Raw genomic sequence first — 23,337 nt, 5'->3', positions numbered from 1 at the left:
AGCCCCTTTTCTGGCTAGTACTTTTCTACCATGGAAAGTCTTCAGTGAACCATGTATAAGGAAGTAAACCAAGAAACCTAGAAAACCAAGAAACCTAGGAGAGAGGTCATTGGCTACAGCCAGATAAGGGCATAATCACAGAATTCCTTCACACCATTGGCTATTCCATATAAGGCAAATTCTGACGCCTCCTGCAGATGATTGGGCATTAGTGTATTTGAATCTACCATTTACACCAATGTCCTTTCAGGATAGTTTAGAAGAACACATGTGTAATCATGATTGGTCTATTTGAACAATAATAAAATATGATTGGTTGCTTTTGCTATAAATAAACAAGGTCCACTGCTCCTCGTGGTTCAGAGTGCATCCCAAGTGGAGAGTGCATCCCAAGTGGAGAGTGCATCCCAAGTGGAGAGTGCATCCCAAGTGGAGAGTGCATCCCAGGTGGAGAGTGCATCCCAAGTGGAGAGTGCATCCCAAGTGGAGAGTGCATCCCAAGTGGAGAGTGCATCCCAGGTGGAGAGTGCATCCCAAGTGGAGAGTGCATCCCAAGTGGAGAGTGCATCCCAAGTGGAGAGTGCATCCCAGGTGGAGAGTGCATCCCAAGTGGAGAGTGCATCCCAAGTGGAGAGTGCATCCCAAGTGGAGAGTGCATCCCAGGTGGAGAGTGCATCCCAAGTGGAGAGTGCATCCCAAGTGGAGAGTGCATCCCAAGTGGAGAGTGCATCCCAGGTGGAGAGTGCATCCCAAGTTGAGAGTGCATCCCAAGTGGAGAGTGCATCCCAAGTGGAGAGTGCATCCCAGGTGGAGAGTGCATCCCAAGTGGAGAGTGCATCCCAAGTGGAGAGTGCATCCCAAGTGGAGAGTGCATCCCAAGTGGAGAGTGCATCCCAGGTGGAGAGTGCATCCCAAGTGGAGAGTGCATCCCAAGTGGAGAGTGCATCCCAAGTTGAGAGTGCATCCCAAGTTGAGAGTGCATCCCAAGTTGAGAGTGCATCCCAAGTGGAGAGTGCATCCCAGGTGGAGAGTGCATCCCAGGTGGAGAGTGCATCCCAAGTGGAGAGTGCATCCCAGGTGGAGAGTGCATCCCAAGTGGAGAGTGCATCCCAAGTTGAGAGTGCATCCCAAGTTGAGAGTGCATCCCAAGTGGAGAGTGCATCCCAAGTGGAGAGTGCATCCCAAGTTGAGAGTGCATCCCAGGTGGAGAGTGCATCCCAAGTGGAGAGTGCATCCCAGGTGGAGAGTGCATCCCAAGTGGAGAGTGCATCCCAGGTGGAGAGTGCATCCCAAGTTGAGAGTGCATCCCAGGTGGAGAGTGCATCCCAAGTGGAGAGTGCATCCCAAGTTGAGAGTGCATCCCAAGTTGAGAGTGCATCCCAGGTGGAGAGTGCATCCCAAGTGGAGAGTGCATCCCAGGTGGAGAGTGCATCCCAAGTGGAGAGTGCATCCCAAGTGGAGAGTGCATCCCAGGTGGAGAGTGCATCCCAAGTTGAGAGTGCATCCCAGGTGGAGAGTGCATCCCAAGTGGAGAGTGCATCCCAAGTTGAGAGTGCATCCCAAGTTGAGAGTGCATCCCAAGTGGAGAGTGCATCCCAAGTGGAGAGTGCATCCCAAGTTGAGAGTGCATCCCAGGTGGAGAGTGCATCCCAAGTGGAGAGTGCATCCCAGGTGGAGAGTGCATCCCAAGTGGAGAGTGCATCCCAGGTGGAGAGTGCATCCCAAGTTGAGAGTGCATCCCAGGTGGAGAGTGCATCCCAAGTGGAGAGTGCATCCCAAGTTGAGAGTGCATCCCAAGTTGAGAGTGCATCCCAGGTGGAGAGTGCATCCCAAGTGGAGAGTGCATCCCAGGTGGAGAGTGCATCCCAAGTGGAGAGTGCATCCCAAGTGGAGAGTGCATCCCAGGTGGAGAGTGCATCCCAAGTTGAGAGTGCATCCCAGGTGGAGAGTGCATCCCAAGTGGAGAGTGCATCCCAAGTTGAGAGTGCATCCCAAGTTGAGAGTGCATCCCAAGTGGAGAGTGCATCCCAAGTTGAGAGTGCATCCCAAGTTGAGAGTGCATCCCAGGTGGAGAGTGCATCCCAAGTGGAGAGTGCATCCCAGGTGGAGAGTGCATCCCAAGTGGAGAGTGCATCCCAGGTGGAGAGTGCATCCCAAGTTGAGAGTGCATCCCAGGTGGAGAGTGCATCCCAAGTGGAGAGTGCATCCCAGGTGGAGAGTGCATCCCAAGTGGAGAGTGCATCCCAAGTGGAGAGTGCATCCCAAGTGGAGAGTGCATCCCAAGTTGAGAGTGCATCCCAAGTTGAGAGTGCATCCCAGGTGGAGAGTGCATCCCAAGTGGAGAGTGCATCCCAGGTGGAGAGTGCATCCCAAGTGGAGAGTGCATCCCAGGTGGAGAGTGCATCCCAAGTTGAGAGTGCATCCCAGGTGGAGAGTGCATCCCAAGTGGAGAGTGCATCCCAGGTGGAGAGTGCATCCCAAGTGGAGAGTGCATCCCAAGTGGAGAGTGCATCCCAGGAGCAGCGGAGCCCTTCCCCCGAGAGATCTCTGTGTCCTTCTTTCATGGGCGCCAACCCTGGGCAGGAGCAGCCTCTGCCCAGCTTCACCAGCAGCTAATTTCTCAAGCCGGCTGCACAAGCAGCAGGTTCCCAGCAACTGGTGACCCCGCACTCTCAACTTGGGATGCACTTGGTAGACCCCGCACTCTCCACTTGGTGTAAATGGTAGATTCAAATACACTAATGCCCAATCATCTGCAGGAGGCGTCAGAATTTGCCTTATATGGAATAGCCAATGGTGTGGAGGAATACTGTGATTATGCCCTTATCTGGCTGTAGCCAATGACATCTCTCCTAGGTTTCTTGGTTTACTAGGTTTCTTGGTTTACTTCCTTACACATGGTTCACTGAAGACTTTCCATGGTAGAAAAGTACTAGCCAGAAAAGTACTAGCCAGCTTCATGTATAGGAACAGAGATCATGGTTATTCCAACAGCCGCCCCCCTCCCCACTTCTTGAAATGGCCCAGTTTAAAGAGCTTAAGCGAGACTCACGTGTAGGAGCAGCACCGCGGCCAAGAACGACTGCCCTTGGCAGTAGCCGATCTCTTCGTCGTAGACTGAGTAGGCCTGGGGTGAGGGAAGCAAGAAAGTCTGTCATGAAACCCTAACCCTAACCCACCAGCTGTGTCCCCTGGGCCAGAGGGTCCCTAACCCCTGGTCCGTGGACTGCTACCGGGCCGCGGCACGCCAGCACCCGGTTTGCACAAAACAAGTCCGCGGGATGCAGGCAACACACCAAACCACGCACTCTCCGGTCCGCGGAAAAACCTCTCTCCGCAGAACCGGTAATCCCTGGTGCCCCAAAGGTTGGGGGACCTCTGGCCTAGGCCAAGCTCGGGTCGAAGAAGAGAAAGGGCTCTCAGGAGCCAAACTGGGATGGTCTGAATTTCAGCCATGGCCAGGGAAGGAGAAGGGTGCCCGTGGCGCCCTTAAGCCTCTCTCGCCCGTCGATGCCCTTTGGGGACCACCGAGGCGGCTCTGCCACTTTCTTCAAAGCCCGAGCAAAGCTGGGAAGCCTTTGATTGGCGGATGCCGGGAAGGGCTCGTCTCTGCTAATGGTGACAAGGTGCTTCGGAGGGGGGCCAGGAAGCCGAGCATTCCCCCCACCCCGCCCCCCCAGGGCGGAGGAGGCAGCTTTTGAAAGGCCAAATTCAAAGGACAGGGCAAAGGGGGGGGAGCTCTCGAAAGAAGAGCCAGCTGGCTTTTTCACCTGCTAATTACCTCCGGCATTTGATCCGCCTTATAGTGCAAATGAAGGACTGTGAGTTTATCGGGGTGGGGGGGTGAAGGGTGTGTGTTTGGGGGGGGGGCACAGCTTGCTTTCTGGATCCACTCTGGCCCAAAGGAAACCTCCAGTTCTGTCCTACAAGCCCTGGCTCAAAGCTGGCTGGCTGGCTGGCTGGGTGGGTGGGTTTTCTGGGTACCGCGGTGGTCCCTGGAAGGCGCCAGGCGGAGGCACAGCAGCTGCAGTTCCCGCTTTCTTTCCCCCCACGCCCCTCTCCGACTCTCATCCCGCTGGGCTGTTCCTGAATCCCGGCCAAGAGGAACCCCCCCGAGGAAGGCAACGGCGGCGTGGGCACCTTGCATATTTTATACAGCGAGTCCTGCCCGTCTCCTCCGGTGTCCTTGAAGTAGTCGTGGGCAGGGAAGGTCCGGTTGATGTCCCGGGTGATGGCGCTATCCTGGGGAGACTCCTGCAAAGCCGAGAGGGAGAAGGAATAACAAGAGTTGGGAGGCACCTTGGAGGTCATCTAGTCCAACCCTCCCCCTGCTCAGGCCGGAAACCCTGTGCCATTTCAGACAAGTGGCTGTCCAGTCTCTTCTTAAAAACCTCTAGTGTTGGAGCATTCACCACTTCTGGAGGCAGGTGGTTCCACTGGTTAGTTGTTCTAACTGTCGGGAAGTTTCTCCTTAGTTCTAGGTTGCTTCTCTCCTTGGTTAGTTTCCATCCATTGCTTCTTGTCCTGCTTTCAGGCGGTTTGGAGAATAGCTTGACTCCCTCTTCTTTGGGGCAGCCCCTCAAATACTAGAATACTGCTATCCTGTCTCCCCTATTTCTTCTTTTCTTTAGACTGGCCAGACCCCAGTCCTGCAGCCGTTCTTCGTATGTTTTAGTCCCCAGGCCTTGGATCATCTTAGTTGCTCTTCTCTGCACTCTTTCTAGAGTCTCAACGTCTTTTTTACACTGTGGTGACCCAAACTGGATGCAATACTCCAGTATATAAGTCTCAGTGCTATTGCGCGCTCTCTCTGTCTACATCTATCTATCTATCTATCTATCTATCTATCTATCTATCTATCTATCTATCTATCTCTATCTATCTATCTCTATCTATATCTATCATCTATCTATCTATCATCTATCTATCTGTCATCTATCTATCATCTATCTATCTATCTATCCTCTATCAATCTATCTATCTCTATCTATCTATCATCTATCTATCATCTATCTATCTATCTATCTATCTATCATCTATCTATCATCTACCTATCATCTATCTATCTATCATATCTCTCTCTCTCTCTCTCTCCCTCTCTCTATCATCTATCTATATCTATCTATCTATCTCTATCTATCATCTATCTATCTATCTATCATCTATCTATCTATCATCTATGTATGTATCTATCTATCTATAATCTATCTATCTCTATCTATCATATATCTATCTATCTATCATCTATCTGTCATCTATCTATCATCTATCTATCTATCTATCATCTATCTCTATCTATCTATCTTTATCTATCTATCTATCATCTATCTATCTATCTATCATCTCTCTCTCTCTCTCTCTCTATCTATCTATCTATCATCTCTCTCTCTCTCTCTCTCTCTCTCTCTCTCTCTCCATCCATCCTTCTGAGGTGGGTAAATGGACCTCCCAGATTGTTGGGTGAAGTCTCAGAACGGTTGCCATTGCTGTCCTATGGGGTCTGTTACGAAGGAAAGAAAAAAAAACCCACCCTTCCCACTCCCCACAGACTTTTTGCCCTGGAATATGGCTTAGCCAGAGGTTTTGCAAGCACTGATTTGCAGTGCTGGGGGGGGAGGGACAGGCTGATTCTCTCCCCCCCCCCCCGACTTCAGAAAGGCCACCTTGGAAGGAAGCAAGGAGCAGCTCGTGACACCCACGCTGGGTCAAGCCCGACCGGCAGGTAACCAGCCCTTCTGAGACCGTCTTTCTCCCACGGTTGGCAGCCATGTTTGAAGACCGCCATCTTTTGCCTTGCCGGCTTCTGAAGCCCCCCACCCCACCCCCCACCCCAATTGTACACCATCAGAGTCTGGAGTGGGAAGGAAGGGACCGAGTAAAATTCCCAGGCCAGGAGAGGAGGGGGTGCCTTGCGCTGAAGGACTGATCCACACTTGCCAGCCAAACTTCCTTAATCAGCGAGTCAATCTCGATCTGCTCAGCCACCGAGGACGGATTGGACACACACACACACACACACACACACACGAAAACCCATCACTCTGTTTCTCAGCTCCTGGTGGGGAGAATCCCCCCTCCAAAGCGATTGGACACACACACACACACACACACACACACACACACACACACACACAGACACGAAAACCCATCACTCTGTTTCTCAGCTCCTGGTGGGGAGAATCCCCCCTCCAAAGCGATTGGACACACACACACACACACACACACACACACAGAGACACGAAAACCCATCACTCTGTTTCTCAGCTCCTGGTGGGGAGAATCCCCCCTCCAAAGCGATTGGACACACACACACACACACACACACACAGAGAGACACGAAAACCCATCACTCTGTTTCTCAGCTCCTGGTGGGGAGAATCCCCCCTCCAAAGCGATTGGACACACACACACACACACACACACACACACACACACACACACAGAGACACGAAAACCCATCACTCTGTTTCTCAGCTCCTGGTGGGGAGAATCCCCCCTCCAAAGCGATTGGACACACACACACACACACACACACACACACACACACACACACACACACACAGAGACGAAAACCCATCACTCTGTTTCTCAGCTCCTGGTGGGGAGAATCCCCCCTCCAAAGCGATTGGAGACACACACACACACACACACACAGACACGAAAACCCATCACTCTGTTTCTCAGCTCCTGGTGGGGAGAATCCCCCCTCCAAAGCGATTGGAGACACACACACACACACACACACACAGACACGAAAACCCATCACTCTGTTTCTCAGCTCCTGGTGGGGAGAATCCCCCCTCCAAAGCGTGTCTCTGTGTGTGTGTGTGTGTGTGTGTGTGTGTGTGTGTCTCAAAAGGGGTCCCTGCCTCAACACCAGTGGACGGACAAGGCACCCTGAGGTGATTCAATCTTTTCTGAACTTCACTGGGTTTCGTTTCGTTCTGGGTTTTTTGTGTTTTTTTTTTTTTTGCAGGATCAACCTCTGAACCGTCATGGGGGGGGGGCAGCTTCCAGGCTGCAGAGCAAGGCCACAACGGTGAACCAGCCCCCCCACCCACCGCCCACCCCCCCACCGCATCAGGCAAGAACGCCCCAACGTCCATCGCATGAAAGCTTCTGAGCGACAGGCGAGCAGGATGGAAAGGTGAGTTGAAAGACTCGGCTCGCACAGGATTGGCTTTTTTGACGGCTGGCGGTCCTTTTAATACCGGGCATCAATGCAATACACACACAAACACACACACACACACACACACACAAATGTTCTTGCTACTGGAACATGCTGTTTAGTGGCAAGAGAAAGTGACCGGAAAAGAGAAACTTTTTTTTTTCTTTTTTTAAAAATAAGGCCAGCTGGGACTCGGGAATACAAAAAGGGCAGCTCGACCATTGTGTGAGTAGGAATCCTATTTTTATAGCTGGCTGGGAGACCAGCTCAGGTTTCCGGCGCTGAAGAAAGGAAAGAAGGAAAGGAAAGGAAAGGGGAAAGGGGAAAGGAAATAGAGAAAGGAAAGGAAAGGAAAGGAAAGGAAAGGAAAGGAAAGGAAAGGAAAGGAAAGGAAAGGAAAGGAAAGGAAAAAAAGGAAAAGAAGAAAAGAAAGGGAGAAAGGAAAGGAAGTAGATAGATGGGAAAGGGAAGGGAAAGAAAGGAAAGGAAAGGAAAGGAAAGGAAAGGAAAGGAAAGGAAAGGAAAGGAAAGGAAAGGAAGGGAAGTTGAAGGGAAGGATGAAGAAGGGAAGGGAAGTTGAAGGGAAGGATGAAGAAGGGAAGGGAAGGGAAGGAAAGAAAGGGAGAGAGAGAAAGGGAGAGAAAGGGGAAAGGAGGAAGGGAAAAAAGGAAAGGAAAGGAAAGGAAAGGAAAGGAAAGGAAAGGAAAGGAAAGGAAAGGGAGAGAAAGGGGGAAGGAGGAAGGGAAAAAAGGAAAGGAAAGGAAAGGAAAGGAAAGAAAGGGAGAGAAAGGGGGAAGGAGAAAGGGGAAAGGGAAGGGAAGGGAAGGAAAGGAAAGGAAAGAAAGGGAGAGAAAGGGGGAAGGAGAAAGGGGAAAGGAAAGGAAAGGAAAGGAAAGGAAAGGAAAGGAAAGGAAAGGAAAGGAAAGGAAGGGAAGGGAAGGGAAGTTGAAGGGAAGGATGAAGAAGGGAAGGGAAGGGAAGGAAAGAAAGGGAGAGAGAGAAAGGGAGAGAAAGGGGAAAGGAGGAAGGGAAAAAAAGGAAGGGAAGGAAAGGAAGGAAATGGGTAAAGGGGAAAGAGGAGGAAGGGAAGGAAAGGAAAGGAAAGGAAAGGAAAGGAAAGGAAAAGAAAGAAAGGGAGAGAAAGGGGGAAGGAGAAAGGGGAAAGGGAAGGGAAGGGAAGGAAAGGTCTGAGAAACACTCTTTTGGGGTAATCCTGGAGGGAAAACAGAAAAGGCAGGAAAAGAGAGGGAAGGAAAGGAAAGCAGCAGTGGGAGCTTGCTGGGAGAACGGAGGCAGCCAGCAATACGAAGCGGTATCTGCTGGGGAGAGGAAGGAAAGCCAGGGGTTTTCAGCAGGGACTGGACATTGGCCAATCTGGACTCTTTGCTGGACATCCCTCTCCTTCTTCCCCGAAATTTCCAGGGGTGGCTTTCTGGAAAAGCAGCCATCTTCCGGCATTCAATCTGCAAGGTCCGCACTTTCGGGAAGAGACTGGACCGCCATCTGTCCGAAACGGGGGTAGGGGTCTTCCTGACCGGGCAGGAGGGGGGGTTGGACTAGATGACCTCCAAGCTCCCTTCCAACTCTTGACGATTCCGCTTCTGCTTCGTGCTACAGCTTGCGCAGAACAGCTGACTAAAGGCGAACGACCCAGCGTGGGCTTTAAAAGGGCCTTTCGAAACGAGATGCCCCGAGTTCAAAATACAGGGAGGGCGTCAAGAACAAGAAAAGTCTCCCCTGGGTGATTTAACGCACCGTCTCAGAAGGTCTGGGGTGATTTTGTTTTATTTTTTTTCCCCCGGTGCGCACAAAAAAGGATTCGGTCGGCAAAGGACCCAGGAGGACCCAGATTGTTGGGGGCAATAAGCTGACTTTGTAATAATGCCGCTGGGTGTGTGTGTGTGTGAAAGCCCTAATAAGCAGGCATATACATAGAATGAAGGCTACTGCTAAGCTTGTAAGCCGCCCTGAGTCTTCGGAGAAGGGCGGGATATAAATGGAATTAAAATAAAATAAAAATAAAAATATACATAGAATGAAGGCTACTGCTAAGCTTGTAAGCCGCCCTGAGTCTTCGGAGAAGGGCGGGATATAAATGGAATTAAAATAAAATAAAAATAAAAATATACATAGAATGAAGGCTACTGCTAAGCTTGTAAGCCGCCCTGAGTCTTCGGAGAAGGGCGGGATATAAATGGAATTAAAATAAAATAAAAATAAAATATACATAGAATGAAGGCTACTGCTAAGCTTGTAAGCCGCCCTGAGTCTTCAGAGAAGGGCGGGATATAAATGGAATTAAAATAAAACAAAAATAAAATATACATAGAATGAAGGCTACTGCTAAGCTTGTAAGCCGCCCTGAGTCTTCGGAGAAGGGCGGGATATAAATGGAATTAAAATAAAACAAAAATAAAATATACATAGAATGAAGGCTACTGCTAAGCTTGTAAGCCACCCTGAGTCTTCGGAGAAGGGCGGGATATAAATGGAATTAAAATAAAATAAAAATAAAATATACATAGAATGAAGGCTACTGCTAAGCTTGTAAGCCGCCCTGAGTCTTCAGAGAAGGGCGGGATATAAATGGAATTAAAATAAAACAAAAATAAAATATACATAGAATGAAGGCTACTGCTAAGCTTGTAAGCCGCCCTGAGTCTTCGGAGAAGGGCGGGATATAAATGGAATTAAAATAAAATAAAAATAAAAATATACATAGAATGAAGGCTACTGCTAAGCTTGTAAGCCGCCCGGAGTCTTCGGAGAAGGGCGGGATATAAATGGAATTAAAATAAAATAAAAATAAAAATATACATAGAATGAAGGCTACTGCTAAGCTTGTAAGCCGCCCTGAGTCTTCGGAGAAGGGCGGGATATAAATGGAATTAAAATAAAATAAAAATAAAATATACATAGAATGAAGGCTACTGCTAAGCTTGTAAGCCGCCCTGAGTCTTCAGAGAAGGGCGGGATATAAATGGAATTAAAATAAAATAAAAATAAAATATACATAGAATGAAGGCTACTGCTAAGCTTGTAAGCCGCCCTGAGTCTTCGGAGAAGGGCGGGATATAAATGGAATTAAAATAAAATAAAAATAAAAATATACATAGAATGAAGGCTACTGCTAAGCTTGTAAGCCGCCCTGAGTCTTCGGAGAAGGGCGGGATATAAATGGAATTAAAATAAAATAAAAATAAAATATACATAGAATGAAGGCTACTGCTAAGCTTGTAAGCCGCCCTGAGTCTTCGGAGAAGGGCGGGATATAAATGGAATTAAAATAAAATAAAAATAAAATATACATAGAATGAAGGCTACTGCTAAGCTTGTAAGCCGCCCTGAGTCTTCGGAGAAGGGCGGGATATAAATGGAATTAAAATAAAATAAAAATAAAATATACATAGAATGAAGGCTACTGCTAAGCTTGTAAGCCGCCCTGAGTCTTCGGAGAAGGGCGGGATATAAATGGAATTAAAATAAAATAAAAATAAAATATACATAGAATGAAGGCTACTGCTAAGCTTGTAAGCCGCCCTGAGTCTTCGGAGAAGGGCGGGATATAAATGGAATTAAAATAAAATAAAAATAAAATATACATAGAATGAAGGCTACTGCTAAGCTTGTAAGCCGCCCTGAGTCTTCAGAGAAGGGCGGGATATAAATGGAATTAAAATAAAATAAAAATAAAATATACATAGAATGAAGGCTACTGCTAAGCTTGTAAGCCGCCCTGAGTCTTCGGAGAAGGGCGGGATATAAATGGAATTAAAATAAAATAAAAATAAAATATACATAGAATGAAGGCTACTGCTAAGCTTGTAAGCCGCCCTGAGTCTTCGGAGAAGGGCGGGATATAAATGGAATTAAAATAAAATAAAAATAAAATATACATAGAATGAAGGCTACTGCTAAGCTTGTAAGCCGCCCTGAGTCTTCGGAGAAGGGCGGGATATAAATGGAATTAAAATAAAATAAAAATAAAATATACATAGAATGAAGGCTACTGCTAAGCTTGTAAGCCGCCCTGAGTCTTCGGAGAAGGGCGGGATATACCGGTAAATGGAATTAAAATAAAATAAAAATAAAAATATACATAGAATGAAGGCTACTGCTAAGCATGTAAGCCGCCCTGAGTCTTCGGAGAAGGGCGGGATATAAATGGAATTAAAATAAAATAAAAATAAAATATACATAGAATGAAGGCTACTGCTAAGCATGTAAGCCGCCCTGAGTCTTCGGAGAAGGGCGGGATATAAATGGAATTAAAATAAAATAAAAATAAAAATATACATAGAATGAAGGCTACTGCTAAGCTTGTAAGCCGCCCGGAGTCTTCAGAGAAGGGCGGGATATAAATGGAATTAAAATAAAATAAAAATAAAATATACATAGAATGAAGGCTACTGCTAAGCTTGTAAGCCGCCCGGAGTCTTCAGAGAAGGGCGGGATATAAATGGAATTAAAATAAAATAAAAATAAAATATACATAGAATGAAGGCTACTGCTAAGCTTGTAAGCCGCCCTGAGTCTTCGGAGAAGGGCGGGATATAAATGGAATTAAAATAAAATAAAAATAAAATATACATAGAATGAAGGCTACTGCTAAGCTTGTAAGCCGCCCTGAGTCTTCGGAGAAGGGCGGGATATAAATGGAATTAAAATAAAATAAAAATAAAATATACATAGAATGAAGGCTACTGCTAAGCTTGTAAGCCGCCCTGAGTCTTCGGAGAAGGGCGGGATATAAATGGAATTAAAATTTTAAAAAAAATAATTAAAGGGTTATTCCTTCAGGATACGAGACCCGTTGTCCGTCAAATCCGTATTTGTCCCTTCCGACTGGGATATACGTAGGGAATCGCACGACCTCATCCCCCCCAAACGCGCCACTCCTCCTTGCGAAGCCTACACAGGAAACTGACTATTCTTAAGACGTGGAATTAGTCACCCCAAAAGAAAAGGCTTGCCAACAAAGCTAGCCTTTTTGCCCCGTCCGTGCCCGGCTGGATCCGCCCAACAAAAGGCAGAACAGGTGGGGAAGGACCCAGCCCGGCTTGGCGAGAAACAATAAAGTCACAATAAGCCATTGTTTCAGGCCAAATATGGCAATAAACCCCCCGTTTCTAAAAATAAAGAGTTCAATCCCCAAGTGATGCCAACCTCTTCAGCTGCGCTCCTTTTAGCACTCAAATTTCCCACAAGAAAAAAAAATCTCAAAAGAGGCTCTTGGCCGAACAGCCCTCCGGCAGCCTCCTCATCGGCAGACCGAAGGCAGCTGCAGACAAAAAAAAAAAGGAAAAAAAGGGTGTGTGTGCTGCACACACACACACACACCAAGCCAGTGTGATGGGTGTGTGTGTGTGTGTCTCTTTACGGGGAGCGATCGGCGGGAAAAGGTGGTCAGCGAGATCAATGGGGAACGTGCCCAAATGCGCTGGTTCCAGTTTGAGGGGGCATTAAGGGGGACATTAAAACAAAAATGTACAAGCCGAGAAAAGAGAGAGGAAGGGTCCCGGAGGAACACGGCCAGCCTAAAAATAGACAAAACGCTATTTCAGCGGCCCTTCGAACTGGCCACCGCGCTGGAAAAAGGTGACTTGAGACCGTTTTTCACACTGAACGGCCGCCGCAGCATGCCGGCGGTCCCGTGATCCGAACTCAGACGCCGATTCATAGTTATGACGTCCTGGGGGGGGGGGTAGATCGTGGCATCCACCGTTTGTGACTTTCTGACCAGCGAAGTCAAGGGAGGGAGGGGAACCCCGGTTCGTTGAGCGACGGTGTTGCTCGCTTCACAACTGCGGCGATTCGCTTGGCAAGCGTTGGCAAAGGAAGGTCGTAAAAAGGGGGTGGGGGGGAATGGGGAAAACGCGCTTCGCGAGCGTCCCGGCTTAGGCGCGGAAAGTTTTCGGCTGAATCGTGGACGTTCAGAGAAATTTGAAGAATAAAGAGCCGCAACTGCAGCAACGTGTTGCTTGAATTAAGCAGCAACACTTCGCAACTTAGACCCGCAAAGGAATTTACACATTGACCTCCCACCCACCCACCCCGAATGGCTTCTTAATGGGACGGCCTAAACAGCGGGTTTAGCGACAAATTTCTCCGGCTATTGTGGCCGCAAACACCCGTATTATCTACCTCGTCCACCCGAAGAGAAGGTGCGGGCAATGTGGAAATTAAGACAGAATTTAGCCCGCGATCTAAAAAAACGGAAGCGCCCAGCTCATTTTTGGCTCTGGCCCTTTCCGAAAAAGCTCGTTTCTCGCGGGAGTGAAGCTACTGCATCCTTCTCACCCACCCACCTCCCTCACCCCAGGGCCTGAAGCCTTTTTTTTTTTTACTTAAGCACAGGGGGTGTGCACAATCTTTGGATCTTTCGTGGGTGAGGAGAGAAAAGTCTGCGTTGAAAACCTGCTCGGGGTTGGGGAAAAAGATGGGAAGGGAGGAAGAGAACTTATGGAGCCCTTTTCTAAGTTGTCCCCGCTGAACGTGGGACTGAACCCTCTTTGGGGGGTCCTTGGTGCTCTCAGAGCTTGCAGATATTTCATTATCTAACCAGGTAACATCATCAGGGGGGGGGGGAGGAGGAGGAGGAGGAGGAGGAGGAGGAGGAGGAGGAGGAGGAGGAGGAGGAGGAGGAGAACTGTGGGGTCCTTGGTACTCCTGGAGCTTGGTGGTCTTCTTGCAGGCCTTTCATTACCTAACCAGGTAACATCATCAGTGGGAGGAGGAGGACTGTGGGGTCCTTGGTGCGCTCTTGAGCTTGGTGGCTTTCTTGCAACGTTGCATTACCAAACTAGGTAACATCTTCAGTGGGTAATGAGAAGTCTGGGAAAAAACAACAACCCGCCAAGCTCAGAAAATACCAAGGACCCCACAATCCTCCTCCTCCTCCTCCTCTCACTGATGATGTTACCTAGTTGGGTCATGAAATGTCTGCAAGAAAGCCACCAAGCTCAGAGAGCACCAAGGACCCCACAATCCTCCTCCTCATCATCTTCCTCCTCCCATTGATGATGTTACCTAGTTGGGTCATGAAATGTCTGCAAGAAAGCCACCAAGCTCAGAGAGCACCAAGGACCCCACAATCCTCCTCCTCGTCTTCCTCCTCCCATTGATGATGTTACCTAGTTGGGTCATGAAACGTCTGCAAGAAAGCCACCAAGCTCAGAGAGCATCAGGGACCCCACGATCCTCCTCCTCCTTCTCCCACTGATGATGTTACCTAGTTGGGTCAAGAAATATCTGCAAGAAAACCACGAAGCTCAGAGAGCACCAAGGACCCCACAATCCTCATCATCATCTTCCTCCTCCCACTGATGTTACCTAGTTGGGTCATGAAATGTCTGCAAGAAAGCCGCCAAGCTCAGGCAGCACCAAGGACCCCACAATCCTCATCATCTTCCTCCTCCCACTGATGATGTTACCTAGTTGGGTCATGAAATGTCTGCAAGAAAACCAGCAAGCTCAGAGAGCACCAAGGACCCCACAATCCTCCTCCTCCTCCTCATCTTCCTCCTCCCACTGATGATGTTACCTAGTTGGGTCATGAAATGTCTGCAAGAAAACCAGCAAGCTCAGAGAGCACCAGGAACCCCACAATCCTCCTCCTCCTCCTCTTCCTCCTCCCACTGATGATGTTACCTAGTTGGGTCAAGAAACGTCTGCAAGAAAACCACCAAGCTCAGAGAGCACCAGGGACCCCACAGTTGTCGACGTCCTCCTCCTCCTCTTCTTCCTCTTCCTCTTCCTCTCTGAAAACCTCACCCCCTTCTACAACTGATGATGTTCCCTAGTTGGGTCATGAAATGTCTGCAAGAAAGCCACCAAGCTCACAGAGCACCAAGGACCCCATTGTCCTTCTCCTCCTCCTCTTCCCACTGATGATGTTACCTGGTTAGGTAAGGAAAGGTCTGCAAGAAAGCCACCAAGCTCAGGCAGCACCAATCTCCATCCTGAGCTACAAATATTCTCCTTTATTGGTAAACACCCTTTTTTGGTGTGTGACCCAACCCAAAAGCTGGAGACTCAAGAGTGAAGCACGACGTCCCGGGGAGGCATCCCCCCCAGGCTATCAGAGGAAGGACCAAAGAGCCTTGGACGCATTTCGCACGCCAGATGTCCCTGCCAAGCAAAACACACAAGTTCTTTTGGGGACAAAGCGTCAGAACTTTTCCTGCCAGTAAGAATGGGGTGGCATTCAAGAGAAGCCTCCAGGGAGCCAGGAGCTGGGGTGGGAATAAAGCAAATACTTTTGTTTTTTTTACACTGAAACCTCCCAAGTCCGACTAGCTGGACCCTGAAAGCCAGCAAAAATGAATGACACACCATTATTGTCCAAGAATCCGCGGGTAAAAGTCCCTAGGTCGTAAAGACAAAGATTAGGTTTATTCCTACCAGTGCTTTTTTTGTAAAAGAAAAAGGTGCCGGAACTCACACACGTCATACAAACCGCCTTGCCTACCCTACAAGGCTCCATCCAAAAAAAGGTGCCGGAACTCCGTTCTGAGCGTTCGATGAGAAAAAAAAGCCCTGGTTCCTACTGCTTTGGCCCTTGGGTTGGTTAGCGACACAAACTGTAAAGAGATTTCTCTCCAGGAGTAAAAAAATCAAGATGATGGATTGTTGAAATTGCTTCTCGTTTCCCTACCTATTCAGAAGAGCAGCACTGCTTGTTTATTTTCCCTACAATTAAATAAACTTACAGATATATATATATATATATCAAAGGCTGGACACTCCAGCTGTCGTGACAGGTATAAAACAGCGCATCCGGAACTGCGTTGTTTGTTCTTTTACACAACTAAATACTGCTGGCTTTAAATTATGCAGCAAGGCCCGTTAACTTCTCCCCACCACAAATGCAAAAGCAAAAAAAAAAAAAAAACAACAACCCACACAATACATTTTCAGAGACAGTTTTCTGAGGCTGTTCTTGATGGATCCAGCCCTTTGGTCTGATTCTCGCCTCTCCCGATGCGGACCACAACCAGCGCCCCCCCCCCCCAATCCTGTTATTTTCTCTGCTTTTGCTCTGGATTAAGTCCGAAGCTGCTGTGCGTTTCGTGCCCCTGCTCGCAACCTGTCCAGCTCCGAGGGGTGTTTCGGCCTCTCCCCTAGAAGCTCTGGTTTTCCCTCTCACGAGGGGAGATCACTGCGTACGAGATGGTCACCCCTTAAAGCCGGACGCTGGGCTATCTTCCTGGCCCCCCCAACCCAAAACTGGAGCGCTGGGTATTTTTTTTATTTCTTTGCGCTCAACTCCGTGAGTGAGATGGTTGATCTCTGAATCTGATAAGTAATAAAGAAATAGCTCTGGACTTAGGGCCGCAAAATTCAGCCCTAAAGTTTCTGTGGTTGCGACGCAGGTGTTAAGGGACGTTTGCCCCCACTTTTAACCACTTTTCTTGCCTCCCTTGTTAAGTCAATCGCTGCAGTTTGAGAAGGTTGTTAAGCGAATCCGGCTTCGCCATTGATTTGGCCTTCCAGAAGGCGACGAAAGGGGACCGCGTGGATCTTGGGACACAGCAACGGTCGTAAAAGAGGAACCGGTTGTCCGGCGGCTGATCACGTGACCCTGGGGGGGGCTGCTGCTGCTGCAAAGGTGGTTAAGTGGGGAAAAGCGCTCGTAAGTCCCATTTTTCGCTGCCGTCGTAACTTTGAACAGTCGCTCAGCGAACGGTCGTTAAGTCGAGGCTCCCCCGTGCTAATGCAGGTCGCCAGCCAAAAACATCAGCCGGTGCTGATTCTAACCCTGCAGGAGCGGGGAGAGATTTTTGGACACACACCCCCCCCCCTTCTGTCTCTACTCTGCTCCCCGGGACCGCCAGGAGAGTGAAAGGGTCATTACGAAGCCTCCAGATCCAGAGTCGGATACAGCACAGACCTGGATCGTGCTAAGTCCTAAAATCCAGGTTAAAAAAAAAAATTGCAATACGAAATGTCCCCCTAACAGGGCAAGATCCAGACAGACAAGGTTAAAAATGTCCGATGCCGCGGCCGAAGAGGGTTCCCGACAGCGGGACAAAAAAACCATGCCTTTCTCAGCGCCGTTGTTTTAGCTCCATCTAAGTCTTCCCAGTCTTCCCAGTTGCAATGTATGGCTGTGAAAGCTGGACCGTAAGAAAGGCTGAGCGCCAAAGAATTGAAGCCTTTGAACTCTGGTGCTGGAGAAGACTCCTGCGAGTCCCTTGGACTGCAAGGCGATCAAACCGGTCAGTCCTAGAGGAGATCAACCCTGACTGCTCTTTAGAAGGCCAGATCCTGAAGTTGAAACTCAAAATACTTTGGCCACCTAATGAGAAGGAAGGACTCACTGGAGAAGAGCCTCATGCTGGGAAAGGTTGAGGGCAAGAGAAGAAAGGGACGACAGAGAATGAGGTGGCTGGATGGAGTCACTGAAGCAGGAGGCGTGAGCTTAAATGGACTCCAGAAGATGGTAGAGGACAGGAAAGCCTGGAGGAACATTGTCCATGGAGTCGCGATGGGTCGGACACGACTTTGCAACTAACAACAATTTAATTTTAGTTTTAACTTTAATTTTAACTGGGGTTTTACTTACGCAGGGACGAATATAATTTTTTCATTTGTTTTTAACTTTGGTATTTTTGCTTTTAGTCACCCTGTAAACCGCCCTGAGTCCTTCGGGAAAGGGCGGTATATGAATGTAATAAAATAAATAAATAAATAAAAAATAAAGTCGGGGTGTGTGTGTGTGGTGAACCTGGCCGGGACGTAGTTTTGCCAGCTCTTCGCAGCTGTGTAAAATTTCTTTCTCCGGGGAGGAAAACAAAACAAAAAAAAAAATAAAAATCCCCTTTCTTGGTGATGCTGCTTAAGTGCTCGTTCGTCAAGCGATGACAAAATATGGACCAGCTTCTCCGCCGCCTTGTGATCTAAAGCTCGGGATAGCCGGTAATTAAAATATCCATCCTTTTTTGCACCCAGGATTAGGTTGCAAAAAAGACCTAGGGAGAGATCTCAGCTGCTGGTCCACAGATTGGGGGGGTGGGGGGGGAGCAACGGAGAAAGAGTTGATTGAGACTAAGTTTGCTAGCAAGCAGGGTTCTGAAATTCCCAGGACTGGCCTGCAAAATGGCAGGTTAAAAAGAAAAGGGGGGGGCAGGGGGAGGGGGGAAAAAGGAAGACTTGTTTAAAGGAAAATTCCTGTTTGGCACCGTATCCTGTTTCCAACAATGGGCAGGCAGAAAAAAGCCACCCTCAGGGCGTGAGAACCCATTCCTTTGCAGCAATTGGTAGTCCAAGGTAGACTGCCCCTACTCCTGGCAGTTCCCTCCAACCTTACGGACCTGCAAAAGCGGATAGCTTTTTTTTTTTTTTTGCTTTCCCCTCCGTGAACTTTTCTTAGCGTCTGGCAACTCTCAGCCAGACGCAGCCTGTCCTTTTTTTTCCAGAATTCAACCAGTTTCTCTCGCCCTCCAAAGCGGCTGTTTTGCAGATACGGCTTGGTTGATTAACCCCAGCAATGTGGTCTGAATACAAAAACATATATATATATATTACCACCCCAATGCAGGCAGTGCCTGGGACGCGTCCTACTAGAATGTGGATCCGGCTGAACACCTGGCTGCTTTCTTACAACGGACAGTTTAAGGGACACACAAGCACACACAAAACACACACCCCTTTGCCCTTCCCCATTATCGAAATTTAGAGTCCCCTGAAGCACTTGCCATCAGATTTCAAACTTCCCATCGGGATCCCGACATAAGCAATCTCCTAACTTGGCTTTCCCAAAGTTCTTTCTTTTCCTATCGTATTATCCAATTATTATTTTGTGTGTGTGTGTGTGTGAGTGTGTGTGTATACACTGCTCAAAAAAATAAAGCGAACACTTAAACAACACAATGTACTGTATTTAATAGTAGGATGTCTTATCTTGTGTTCCCTTTATTTTTTTGATATATATATATATATATATATATATATATATATATATATATATATATATATATATATATATACACATCACACACACATACACACATACGCACACATAAATAAATAAATAAATAAACCTTTATTGTCAAAGTACATGTGTACATTGAGATTAACTGAGCCTCCCCCCCGTGCTCTCTCCCCCAACACACAGTGACAACAAACCCTCCATCCTACCACACATATACATATATATACATGAATGTCTGTATATATGTGTGTATATACACACATGTATATACACACTCACGCACACACATATATATATATACATATATGTTTAAGTATTTGTCAAGGCTTTTTGAATGGACCTTGCTAATTAACTCTTTCATTCCTGTTTTGGCCCGACTCAGGGCTTATCCACAGGATATAGTCAACTTATGATAGCTCATTATTTGTGCAAATTATTCAAATTGCTAATAAAGAATTTGGGAGGCTAAGATGATCATTTCGAACTCTTTATGTTCTCATCAGTTAGTCATACCCTTTATCTGAGATTCGAACCTGGGCTGATTATATATCAGATTGTATACATATATACATATACATATACACACACACACACACATATATATATACACATACACATACACACACACACATTAAAAAAGAGAAATTTGTTTCAAGAAACTTCCTCAAACCCCCCCCAAAAACAAAGCTAGCCGCCTCGTTTCCAAACCATCCCAAGCGGTTGAGCTAAAAAATCGAAAAACAAGAAATGGGCAAAATAAATATTTTCCTTTCTCCGCTGACTTATTTAAAAAAAAGAAAATAAACCAGGGGGAGGAGAGAGGGGGGAGGGAAACACTTTATTCATTTGCTAATTTGGTCTGCTCCAAAGTCATTCTTTTTTTTTTACTACATAGACATTAAGTTTCTTTCTTTCTTTCTTTCTTTCTTTCTTTCTTTCTTTCTTTCTTCTTCTTTCTTTCTTTCTTTCTTTCTTTCTTTTCTTTCTTTCTTTCTTTTTCTTTCTTTCTTTCTTCCTCTTTCTTTTAAAGTAAAATGCAAATACGGGTACTTTTCAATCACAAATGAACAACCTGGTGAGACAGTGGGGAGGAGGAGGAGGGGGTGGGGGGGGGCAAAAGGGGATCCGGAGAGGAGGAATATCCACAGTTATAAAAAGCCTAAGAGAGAAAAAGTGGGGGGGGGGGGGACCGCTGGTTCAGGCACACTGGGATCCAGGGGTTCAAGTGTTTACATTACGGGCTACAGGCGTGGTGAGAGGGGGGGGGAAATGGAGTGGGACGGGGCGGAGAGGAACAATCATTAGTTGGACCCATAAGATTTCGAAACATACTTTGGCATATGCACAAACAAATCAAAGAATACACTATTAAACCAGGTACACACTCCTGCACAAAGAGCATAGATCTCCGAAAAATCAGGGCCAAGAGGCAAGGAAATGCGTGGAGGGTCGGTTTTTTTTTTTTTTGCCGGCACTGGAGAGCATCCATTAGTCATTCCAGGGAAGAAAACCCCCCCCTTCCCTCCCTCCCTCCCCACACTCCCCACCCCAGGGTCAAAGTGGACGTTTCCTGCTTCCCACTTCCCCGGAGGCGAAAACCTGGAAACCCAGCGGGCATCCCGGTGCTGGTGGAAATCCTCCCGAAATCCTTGGGAAACAGCAGCGTTCCCGGCGAGAGAAGGGGACGTGGGTCTCTCCTTCCCTCTCCCATTCTTTTTGCACGTCTGGATGTCTTGAGTTCGGGGCAGACCACCCCATCACCCCCACCCCGGTCAGGCGTGACAGCCGTTGGAGGGTCTTTTGGTGCGCGAGGCGGCGGAAGAGTCCTTGGCTGCCCGGTGCCTGGCGCAAGGGGTGCAAAGGGCGCCCGAGAGGTGCTTCAACCCTTTCTGAAAGACACTGTTGGACAAGCTGTAGATGACACAGTTGCAGAAGCTATTGCTGATGGCCAGCCAGGTGGTCAGGAAGGCGGCCAGGCGGCTGTGGTAGACGGAAGAGCTCTCCAGGAGGAAGTAGATGATGTACGGGAGCCAAAGGACGTAGAAGACGCTGGTGATGCGCAGGAGGACCATGGCGTAGCGCTTGTCCGGGCACGGCTGGCCCTCGGCCGCCTCCCCTTCCTGGGAGCTGAAGCGCACCCGCCGCTCGTTGATCTCTCGCGTGTGTTGCTGGCAGATCCGGAAGATGCTGAAGTAGGTGAAGCAAACCACCAAGGCGGCCGGCGCGTACAGCATGACCACGATGAAGAGGGTGAAGACGGCCCGGGTGTCCCAAAAGTCGGCGCACCAGCGGAAGATGTCCCCGTGGTAGCCGGGCTTGCCCCACTCGAAGAAGGCGGGCAGGAAGACGGCGCCCGAGTAGAGCCAGAGCAGCAGGATGCAGGCCCGCAGGCGGCAAGGGGTGACCAGCGTGCTGTAGGTCAGGGGCTTGGTGATGGCGATGTAGCGGTCCAGGCTGATGCAGGCCAGCGAGGTCATGGAGACGCTCTTCAGCACCGAGACCACGTAGCCAAAGACCTTGCAGACCAGCGCCTCGGGCAGGAAGGCCACCGGGTGGTGGAGCAGGGAGAGGGAGGGCACCAGGCAACTCACCCCCACCAGCAGGTCGGCGTAGGCCATGGTCTGGATGAAGTAGCTGGTGGTGTGGTGGTTCAGCAGCGGCGCGCAGTGGAAGACGAAGATGACCACCAGGTTGCCCGAGATGATGAGGACGGTGAGGAACACGATGATGATGGCCTCCAGCAGGCAGATGTCCAGGCTGTCCGGGTAGCCGGCCGCCAGCAGGCAGAAGGGCCTCCCGCCGCTCTCTCCGCCCTCCCCGCCGCTCCCATTCCCGGGGCTGCCGCCATCCAGGGAGGCGTTCATCTTGCAAAGGCGCCCACCGGCCCCTTCACGCCGGCGGCCGCCGCTGCCCGGCTGCTGCACCGGCTGTCATTGCGGCAGCTCTTGCCCGCGCGGCTGCTGTTGCTGCCGCTCCTCCTTGGGAGAAGGCAAGGAGGAGTGTGCAGCCTGCCCGGGCATTGTCCGCAATGCTCCCTCTTGGCTCGCTGCTGCTGCTGCCGCCAGCAGCCACCGCCCCCTCCTCCAGCTGGGCTGGCTGGCAGCAGGCGGCTGGCTGCCGCTGGGGGGGAGCAGAGGTGCGCGGCGGCTGCTGTGCTGCTCTCCGGCTGGAAGAGGAGGAGGAGGAGGGGGCTGGGGGCAGGGAGGGGAGGAGAGGAGAGGAAGGCCAGTGGAGCCACGTGGGGGCGGTTCCTCCTGGAAGCCGAGGGGGGAAGAAAGAACCCCTCCCTTCCTCCCCGGATGCACCAGGCGGCCTCCCTGCCCCCAGCACTGCAGGAGAGAGGGGGGGGAGGAGAGGAGAGGGGGCCAGCTGCCCACCAGCTTCCCAGGATCTGGAGGAGGGATGCTTCGGAGACTGGCCCCCTCCTCCTCCTCCTTCTCCGCCTACCTGCCGCCCGCCTCTGCTGCTGCTGCTGCTCGGAGGAGGACAAAGGCGAGCTCTCGCAGCCAGCCGGGAGACGGTGTGTGCCTGCCTGGGGTGCCCGCCCGGCACAGGCAGGCAGCTGCCCACTCCAGATCCAGAAGAGGAGGCAGGCAGGCAAGCAGGCAACACAGCCCTGGGCTGCTTCTCTCTCCACCCAGCTCTGCAGAGTCGGTGGGCGCGCGCCTGCGTGTGCCCGGCTCCGCCTGCGCGCTTGCTTGCTCTCCTCCTCCTCCTCCTCCTCTGCACTGCCAAGCCCACCGCCCTGCAGAAAAGTTTCTCTCGGCATGGGGAGGGGGCAAGCATAGGCTGAACCCACCCCTGCCCCTCAGCTCCATCCAGACCGGCGGGAGCTACAGAGGCAGAAACCTCCCAACAGCCCGAGAAAGCAGCCTGGTCCACCAGGTGAAAACGGCCAAGGGGCAGGGGAGGGGTGCCCAAGCCCCCTACGTATCAGCCCCTTGGGAGGGATGCTCGGAGGGGGCCCCCCCTCCCTCTCCACGACTCCGTCAGAGAGGAACCCCACAGAGCTGACCCTCTTTGCCCCCACAACTCCAAAGACGCGGGCAAAGGTGGCGCTCCCTTCCCCGAAGGCCGTCAGCAAAACAGACAAGGCGCTAGTCCTTGTGACCCAGATCCCCCCAAAATGACCCCTGTAGGCAACCCACCCACCCCACCCCCGGAGTGTGACAGACGGAAATCCGGAAGGGGGGCCCCGGGTGACCGGCGCCTATAATCCCAAAGTGGCTTC

At 49.7% G+C, this 23,337-nt stretch overlaps 2 protein-coding genes across 2 annotated transcripts in view; both read right to left on the bottom strand.

Annotated features, from left to right (window-relative positions):
- Positions 1-23,337, bottom strand: part of RABGAP1 (RAB GTPase activating protein 1) — a 68,861-nt gene that overhangs the window by 20,044 nt on the left and 25,480 nt on the right. Inside the window, 2 exon segments of the mRNA XM_083375231.1 lie at positions 3,053-3,127; positions 4,141-4,254. Coding sequence (XP_083231357.1) covers positions 3,053-3,127; positions 4,141-4,254 — 189 coding nt within the window.
- On the bottom strand, positions 20,664-21,970 carry GPR21 (G protein-coupled receptor 21; the record flags this gene model as incomplete). Its single annotated transcript, XM_083375180.1, has 1 exon — positions 20,664-21,970. The coding sequence occupies one exon, from the start codon at positions 21,968-21,970 to the stop codon at positions 20,879-20,881; it is 1,092 nt and encodes a 363-aa protein (XP_083231306.1). The 3' UTR covers positions 20,664-20,878.

The sequence above is a fragment of the Vipera ursinii genome (genome assembly GCF_947247035.1).
Source record: "Vipera ursinii genome assembly, chromosome: 16".
Lineage (NCBI taxonomy): Eukaryota > Metazoa > Chordata > Lepidosauria > Squamata > Viperidae > Vipera > Vipera ursinii.
The sequence above is the reverse complement of the archived record's forward strand: the minus strand, read 5'-3'. Positions and strand labels throughout refer to the sequence as shown.